General features: G+C 34.3%; 3 protein-coding genes across 3 annotated transcripts; all 3 read left to right on the forward strand.

Moving 5' to 3' along the window:
* The first annotated feature begins 561 nt into the window (after positions 1–561).
* LOC106305236 lies at positions 562–1089 on the forward strand. Its single transcript, XM_013741613.1, has one exon. It carries the CDS (start codon positions 678–680, stop codon positions 936–938), a length of 261 nt encoding a protein of 86 aa, XP_013597067.1. The 5' UTR covers positions 562–677; the 3' UTR covers positions 939–1089.
* Positions 1090–3068: 1979 nt separating this feature from the next.
* LOC106304956 lies at positions 3069–3804 on the forward strand (the record flags this gene model as incomplete). Its single annotated transcript, XM_013741335.1, is given in 1 exon segment — positions 3069–3804. A coding segment is annotated over 1 exon segment (711 nt). The 5' UTR covers positions 3069–3075.
* Positions 3805–3817: 13 nt separating this feature from the next.
* LOC106303207 lies at positions 3818–4509 on the forward strand. Its single transcript, XM_013739538.1, has 3 exons — positions 3818–3928; positions 3994–4128; positions 4223–4509. The coding sequence occupies exons 1-3, from the start codon at positions 3889–3891 to the stop codon at positions 4507–4509; spliced, it is 462 nt and encodes a 153-aa protein (XP_013594992.1). The 5' UTR covers positions 3818–3888.
* The last annotated feature ends 4983 nt before the right edge of the window (positions 4510–9492 follow it).

The following is a 9492-nucleotide window of genomic DNA, read 5'->3' on the forward strand; positions in this document are numbered from 1 at the left end:
TGTATTAGATAACGAGTTGGAAAACAACAAACTATGGAAAATAGCTTATTATTATTTGATGGAGGGAATATACACATGTCGCTAACACTAAATGAAAAATTGCATGTAAATAAAAAATGTACTGGTTATTGTTTTGATTAGAACTATGATACTATCAGGTAGGTTTGATTTTGAATTTTTTTTTGAAACACAGGTTTGATTTTGAATAAAACGTTATGTTTGAGGAAAATAATTTATTTTATGTTAATATTTTAGTTAACTCCGGATTTTAAGTTGAATTTTTGGAAAAAAAATGATGTTTTTTACAATTTTTTATGGAAACTTTAATTATACAAAATGATATATATCAACCATAAAAGTTACAACAAAAAATCCCACAACTGAATAGGGTCCAAAATAATTGCAAGCAATACATAAAAGCACGTTGGTCCGACAATGTAACCTACAACACTGAACAAAACTTTATTTCCCTTTTGATAATTGGGATAATTTCTAAACAGAAACAACCAAGATTCGAACCAAACCGGACAAAAAGAACCTCCCACAAGAAGCTGCTTTGCTCAGTCACCCTATAAATACATCCGCAAAACCATCTCTCTACATAACACAAACACATCAAACTTAAACAAATTTAAAGTTCTATTTTCTTGAATCTTGGCGTGTTCTTGTACCGTCTAATGGGAGGCAACGGCAGAAAGAAGTTCTCGCTCTTTAGCTTCTTTAAATCACGAAGGTCTTCTCACAGAGTTGAAGCAGACGCATGGGACGACGGCGTATACACAAGAAAGGCATGGGCCAGCGACGAGGACAAGCGTTATTGGGTGGCTGAGCCAGGTATTGACCGTAAAGCCTCTGCCTTCATCGCCAAGTTCCATGCCTCTCGTGTCTCTGAGTCTGAGTGCCAAACTCTCCCTCCTTGCCAGTCTCATCATAACTAGCCATCATAATCATGATGATGATGATGGTGAATGAAAGAATGCCAATAGCTTATTTAGTTTGGTTCTGTATATTCTCTGTTCTTTTATGTTCATGATGGTGTCCTTATGATGATTTGTTTATAAAATGCCTTGTATGCAGTTCAAAGCCATTCTCTACAATTAATAGTATAAATGGACTTGACAATTCCATAACATGCAAATTTTCATTGTATATATGATCCATATAAATATGTCAGCTATACTCTCTAGCAAAATTGTTCTTATATAAATGACATGATCAAGAACAACATGTCAAGACGCACGCAGTAGTAAGATATTTACATTGATATATCGGGTCTAGCTAGTGAAAAAAAGATCATACACTATTGTTTCATGTAAATATCGATCTGTAGGAATGACTTGCACCAATAACAACTTCACAATAATACATTTTCGGTTTGTTAAGAAAGTTTAGCTACTATGTTTAAGCAACCATCGCAAAATGGCAAATCAAAGTCCTTAGTCTAATAAAACCTGAAGAGCGGCTAGTGATATTCGTAGCAAATACGAAAAAATATAATAGACAAAGATTTGAAGCCAGCTGTAGAATCTAGAACAATATGCGATGGTATTAAGAGCATGTTTAATGAGAGTTCTTAAGATGAAGTTCTTAGCGGAATATAAGAACCCGTCGTTTAACTAAAAACGGTAATAACCTACGTATACTGTAGTTTGTACACGAAGGTACATTTCTAAGAGTACATTTATTCCTTGCTTTTCTCTATTTCTCCTCAACTTCCTTTGCCTATTATATTTTTTCACATCCTTTTGTTTTCAAGTTTTTATTTTTTTTGATAATATCACATAATATTCTTACACTAATATTATTAAACCGAATGCAACAAAGTAAAGATAAATTACTCAATCTGTTGATTATATCAACAACGCACAATGCAATTGCTAGATGATCGAAAGCCACACATAAATTGACAAGAATATTTCTAAGTAATCACAGTGACATGAGATCTATAACTTTATTTTTTATTGGTTAGATTCTAACTAGTTTGCAGGTCTCAGCTAATATAAGAGATTCAGTTAAATCAAGAAAATATAATTGACAAGTCTTTGAGAATGATAATATCAAATTATTCGAAATTATTTATGAAAGATATTAAATTATCTCACCAATAAGTCAAAAGTTATCTCTCCATAGAATCCACAATTATAGGGACACTTTTCGGACAAATCTATATTGACTTTTTGCTCTCTACTCAGCAAACACCAGCACGTCACGTCATCGTTTTGTGGGTCTCACTTTTAAAAAGTATGAAAAAATGTCAAGCACATTGTTCGAACTCGGGTTATTGAGATATAAACATCAACATTTATACCACTAAACTAAATGATACTTTGTACATTGATGGCCGAAACTAATATATATTTATGAAGGTCGGAAATCCTTGCTTCTTCGGTTTTCTCTGTGGGCCGGGCCTACAAGTGTATTATAAGTTTCATTTTTAAATGAGATTCATCACGCTATATAAAAAAAACAATTATAGTTTTCTCATATTGTAAATTGTGTTTGTTTAATATGAGTTAGAGTTCTTTTCATCATTGTCTTTTCATCATTGTCTTAGACAAGTCTGAGTTACAGAGTTGCTCCGTGTGTCTGTTCGTAATCTATTTTTTCACCGGTGAACTCTTCATCTTTCCATCTTAAATCGTTTGATCATAAATATTCATGATTTGTAGTCCTTCTGTAAACCCTATATATATGATTCTCATCTTTGATGAACCCAATTTGCATCTCCACAAAACTCATTGATTCCTCTTAGCTTTAACCATCTTCTAGAAAATATCTCTTTCTGCCTCTCCAGTTCCTCAAACCGGCGTCCCCGGCGTCCGTCACTCAACCTTCGAGTCTCTCCGTCTTGGTCGTAGTAGTCAGAGCATAGCCTCTAACCTCCTCGCTTATGGGATTCCCTAAATTTCAAGAAAGACAGTGAGTTTATGGGAATCACAGTTCTCTTCCTTGATGAAAAGGTAAGTTAATCTTCGATTTATCACATTTATTTAATATAATTATTTTTAATTGATTTCCTGATTCTTTGTTGAATAATATCCCGAGCTCACATTTCCTGATATCCCGAGCTCGTCGATGGTTGCTCCGAGGTCGGCTCCTGGTGTTGTGAGCTTGTCGTTGGTGGCTCTGCGGTCGGCTTCCGGTGTTGTGAGCTCGTCGATGGCAGTGCCGAGCTTGATTTCGTCTGTTGTATCAGATTCTTTGTCAGTGAAAGAATGTGGTCGAGATGTGGAGGGTACGAGCTTGTCGCTTGCTATGCCGAGCTCCACGGAGCCGTGTTGTGATGAAGTGGGGTTCAGTTCGTTGGATGGGGAGTTTTCTTGTGAGCAGCTGTCTTTGATGGTTCGTAAGATGGAGCTTGCTGATGGTCGCAAGTCGTGGTCGGAGATTGCTGAATCTGTTATTTTTGCTGAGGTAGGTACTCTTACGGGAAGCGAAGCAGAAGATAGGGTAAGTGCGAGTTTGATCGAGGAAGGGACCGAGTTTCTTTTTGATGAGCACGGGACGGATTTGGTGGCGGAGCCTGGTGTTGGAGGGTCGAGACCATCTTTGAAAACGCCTCCTGTTGTCTTGAGTTCGTCATCTTTGGTGAAGAAGACTATGTTGGAAACTATCCGGGAACATGAGCAGATGCAGTTGGCAAACTCCTTTCTAGCGAGAGAGTCGTCGTCGGAAACTACAAGTTCCTCTGACGGTAGTTCGTACTCGAGTTCTCATAGTGAGGAATCTGCGGATGGTGCTGATGTTGCTAATGAATCTGATAACGTTGTTGGAGATGATGGATGAGATGATGACGTTGAAAACATTGAGAAGAGAAAAACGTTATGTTGGATTAAGAAGTTTTTTTATGTTCGAATTTCGCCTTCGTCTGTCCCTGATGTTTCTGATATGAGTGTCCCTTTTAGGAGTAGTTGGAATCCTTACAATGGTAGTTTAACTCTTATTGGTGTGTTCTTGTTTGACATTCTTATTGATTGTTGTCTTGTTTTGCAGGTCGTCATTTAGTTGGTGTTCCTCTTGCTCCTGGGGATAGTGAGTGCGTGGAATACTTCAAGGAGACGAAGGCTCGGGATTGGACTGTGGGGAGGCGGTCGGAGGTTTGGCGGCGCATCCCGTTTATTGACTCAGGTTGAAAATATGGGTTTTTTTTTAATGCCTTTGATTGTTAAGATCTTGGTTTAGATGTTTACTGATTTTGTGTGGTTTTGTTGGTTTCATGTAGCTTGTTGGAGAAAGATGGATTTGAGCGAGATTCCGAGTTTGGTTGACTGTTTTGCTGGGGGTAGTGACGATGCCCCTGTTGTGGAGTCTGGTCAGTGTACCGCCGGTGTGGAGCCTTCGGCACCTGCTCGTAGTATTGTTGTGGGTCTTACTAGTACGACAGTTCCTGTCCCGTCCGTTGGTGTTTCTGGAAAGGAAGTTGTTGCTGCGGGAGGCGAGAAGGTTGTGAAGAAAAAAACAATTATAGTTTTCCCATATTGTAAACTGTCTTTATTTAATATGAGTTAGAGTTATTTTCATCATTGTCTTAGACAAGTCTGAGTTACAGAGTTGCGCCGTGTGTCTGTTCGTAATCTATTTTTTCACCGGCAAACTCTTCATCTCCCCATCTTAAATCGTTTGATCATAAATATTCATGATTTGTAGTCCTTCTCTAAACCCTATATATATGATTCTTATCTTTGATGAACCCAATTTGCATCTCCACAAAACTCATTGATTCATCTTAGCTTTAACCATCTTCTAGAAAATATCTCTTTCTGCCTCTCCAGTTCCTCAAACCGGCATCCCCGGCGTCTATCACTCAACCTTTCAGTCTCTCCATCTTGGTCGTAGTAGTCAGAGCATAGCCTCTAACCTCCCCGCTTATGGGATTCCCTGAATTTCAAAAAAGACAGTGAGTTTATGGGAATCGCAGTTCTCTTCCTTGATGAAAAGGTAAGTTAATCTTTGATTTATCACATTTATTTAATATAATTGTTTTAATTGATTTTCTGATTCTTTGTTGAATAATATTATTTGCAGATTCCGTGATTCATGGGTTTATTCCATCTGGACGTGCTAATCATTACATGTCATCTTTGAAAGCCAGTTCCATTGTGAAAGTCGATCGTTTTGAGGTTGCTATGTGCTCAAGCATGTATAAGATAACTGATAATCCATTCCTCATCTGTTTCATCTCACCAACTATTAATGATGAAGTCATCACGGGTGCTCGTGAGATCAATCTTCAGTCATAACTAGACTGTTCGACAATTTCCAAGTGATTGCGAACACAAACCTATAACTATCAGGTATATTATCATATTGCATCTGAGTTTATATTATGTTTCGATATCATAACTGATATTTAAACTTGCAGATGTGGTTGGGCAAATCCGTTCTGTCCAGGGCTCTGACTTTACCAAAGAAACAACTCGAGTCCTTATATGTCTCCTCATTGATCCGTAAGAAACAATCAACACACAATTCCCTTTATATTATTATCTATATTGTGCTAACATTAATAATCAAAAATATTTCCTATTTTGTCTATTTATCTGCCTTGCTTATCAAATTAATTTTACACAAACTTTTATTTTACGGCTTAAAAGAAACCACAACAACCCAAACAATCAAAACACCAAAAACTAGAATTCCAAAAAAGACGAATCATTAATGATTACCTCTCTTTTTTATCTAATCTTAGAAATAAACTTCAAATATACCAAACCAATCACCTCAACTAAAACTCAACGACACATACATCAAGCCAGCTAAAAAAATACAAACTACACGACTAGCTATTTAACAATTTACAAACTTACTTTCGCAACGAAAAAGACGAAGACGGCAACCAAAATCAGTGAACTTACCTAAACAAAAAAGCAGAGTAAATTACGAACTCTGATAAATATTACTAACAATGATTTTTGTTTACATATTACCCATCAAATAAGAGATAAACAAACACAGCTATACCAAGAGATACAAGAGACAATCCCGATAGACACAAAGGCAGCAACAACATCTCCACCTGCTCACTACTCTTGTCTTATAAAAATAGCTTACATGCCCAATGTCAACATGCCAATACTATTGTCTTCTTATGAGAAATGCATAAATTCGTTTAAAACTCATTAAAGGCCAAATACTCATAACTGTCACTCATTTTATAGTTATTTCTACAAGTCTTCATGTATTTGTTTTAAAGGTTCGGTAAGAGAAACAAGTTTAAAAATAAAATAAAAACATATAACAAACATAATAAGGATAATAAAAATTATTACTTAATACACACAACTAAACTGGAGAAAAAATATCTAGAAACAAAAGGTATTCTCAACAACTTTAATATAATTTATGTACTCTCAACAGTACAAGAAAAAAATTAAAAAGACAAACAAACAATAAGTCTCAGTGACACAGCAAACAACACCACGAACTATATCAATCACATTATTAACACAATTTAGTCCTTTATAAGTAGAGAACAATGCATACACAGTTCATCATCACAACTCTAACCCTATAACAATAAAAAAACTTGAAAAACAACTCAAAACGTAAAATTCACAACTACAATAACCCTCACAAATATTGAGATGAAACAAGAAGTCTCTCCACAAATGCCCCTAGTTGACATTAATAAGTGATCGTTGTGTGGATTTCACCCACTCCAAACCTGCTCTATTAATCCAGTACAATAGTCCAAAAGCCTGGTAAGAAAATACTAAACTTACGAAAGACAAAAACTCCTCCTAATCTCGGAAAATAATTAATACTAACATGACACGGTTAACCAAAACCGGAAAGGAAATCAGAACAATAAAGAGGATTTTAAAGATGCAAGATACACGCCGAAGATCACGTAGTCGTTATGATCTCCCTCGTAACAGCTATAAGAAGAGGGCAAAGGAGAAGGAGAAGGGATGCAAGTCTTCTCATATTAAACTTATAGTCAAATTACTCTTGTATTCGTTTATTCTATGATGCTTTTGTTCATCATAACTGTATAAGCTTATAAGATCAATAACATACACACTTTCACACCATAAATCATTAATATAGTCTTTTTACAAATTACTTCTTCAGTATATATTATTATAAACTACTTATCAAATAAATAAATACATTAGTACATTAGTATAAACCCCAGCTATGTTCCATCAATCGTAGCTGTGTTATATAGGTGTTGTCCTAACTTGAAGACCAAACGGTCAACTAGACAATATAGAGATATTCCTGTTTTTTTTTTTGTCTAGCTATGGATGGCTTAGAGTTGTTTTACATTCGAAAGATAAATCTAGGATTCACTTTTAAATAGTGATATTCGCAGTGCATAGAATTTTTTTCTGATGCATTGAGAAAGTGTCCATGTATAGAGAGTCTACTACAAAATATTTAGAATATGGTGCTTAACTTTACTAACTATGTAGGTTTTGACCCATAACAACTAACAAGTATTTATGAGCAGGATCGGATTCAAAATGTCAAATTGTTACTAAAGCGGAGAGTAGCCTTTAACACTGCCCAACATTTCGTGAGGACGAAGGATCAATAATTACATTGAAACTGTTGCCATAACTTCATTTAGCTAATGCCGTGTAACATAGCTGGTCATACTCCATAGTCCACTGACAGTCAATGTATATTAAGCTTTGTTTTTTACTCGTAAAGATTATAAATATTTTATATTCGTCGTTTATTTTTGTACAGTAATAAGAAATATTCGTTACTTGTGTTTTACGTGTTCAAATCAATAACAAACCCGAATAGTAATGTAATTTCTCGTTCAATGCTATGGACCATCAATTCAAAATACAAAACATTTATGAAAAACCAAGACACATAATCATCCAACAATAGTGCTATCTCCTATTCTAAGATTTGGTCTATAGATTCTTCGTAGGGTTTCTAAATGCTTAGACCTACAAGAAAACGAAACACAAAAGCTAGCGTACAAGTACGCTATATAAACAGATTCATGATTTTGAAGATCAAATCAAGCCCATCAATGTGGGTTGAAACACTTTCTGTCAAAATGGACAAGATATGACTCCCTCCGTGTCTTTCGTATTAGAACCAACCATCTAAAAGCTCTTTTCCTTTCTCTTCTATATTCTTATTTCCATTTTAACCTTTTTGTCTGCTATTTGATTTATTTTCTTGGGGTATCTATTTACATATTTACCAAATCATAGGAATTTAATAATTAGATGAATAAAGGGTCGGAATAAAAAGTTCTACCGCACAATGTAAAAGCAAAAAGAAGACTGAAATCCCTGCTAGATTGTTGTTGAAATATAGCATTCACGTGTTAGTCACCTTCTTTCGAATCTAAAAGATCCAAATGTATACAAAACCAAGAATAGGCCACTTTGGACAGTTATAATGTTACAAGTTTTAGTTAGTAACTAGGTGATAACCCGCGCTCTGCGCAGAATTATGGATTAAAGAGATTATAACTTTAAAACTACACTTCTTAATTTATCGGTGTAATTTAAATATATTTGAATTAAAAAAACTGTGAAAGTAAGCAAAGACTTATATAAATTTATTATGAGTTTAAAATAAAACAAAACATAAGCAATATAATTATTGTCTTCATAATGTAAATTATGAATATAAAATAAGAAAAACATAGACAATAAAACAATAAAATACTAAAGAAACAAATTATAAAAAAGAAATTAAATTCATAATTTTGAGAAGGAGACGGTGGTGAGGACTTTGTTTTGAGAAAAAGACGGTCTAGTATTTATATATGCAATGCGCTGGTCTAGGGTATGTTTGCATAACTAATCGTCCTCATAATTTTTGAAATTCAAATTAATATTAAATTTTGAGAACTTACCTTATTTCCTGCTCGTCGAATCACATGGAATATTAAAGGAAACAAAGAGTTAATATGATCAAATAAATTAAATTTTAAATCAATCAATTTTGATAAAAAATACATATTTTTATATCTTTTATTTTAGGAAAGCTTATATATATATTGCTACCACTTAAAAAATATGAAATAGGACGGTATTGAGCCTATATGGCAATTCTGCGAATTTGATTCCTAGATTGGAGTTCTATAACCAGAATGAATTATATTCAAAGACGTATATTGTGGCTAATATTAATGGCATGATTATGCTGTTATGATAGTAATTATTGTGATGAGTGATTGTCAAAGTAAATATATGCCTATGGCTGGCAGATGTTTTGCAGTTTCCTGTTCGGACAATATTATTATTAATGAGTTATTGTCAATCAATATTTATGCCAATTAATGGCATCTTTTTTTAATATATATTTATTAATATATTCATCTGTTAGATCTCGTTTTGATATACATGTATCATGCGTGAGTACATCTTATGTGATTATATGATATAATATATAGTAATCGGTTTTGATATAGTGTAATAAAAAGTATTCACTAAAGTAACATTAAAATAAATGTTCTTTACGCATTCTCAGAAAACGTTCTTGTTCGAACCGGTTTTAAATAACATCTTC

The sequence above is a fragment of the Brassica oleracea genome, chromosome C7 (genome assembly GCF_000695525.1).
Source record: "Brassica oleracea var. oleracea cultivar TO1000 chromosome C7, BOL, whole genome shotgun sequence".
Classification (NCBI taxonomy): Eukaryota; Viridiplantae; Streptophyta; class Magnoliopsida; order Brassicales; family Brassicaceae; genus Brassica; species Brassica oleracea.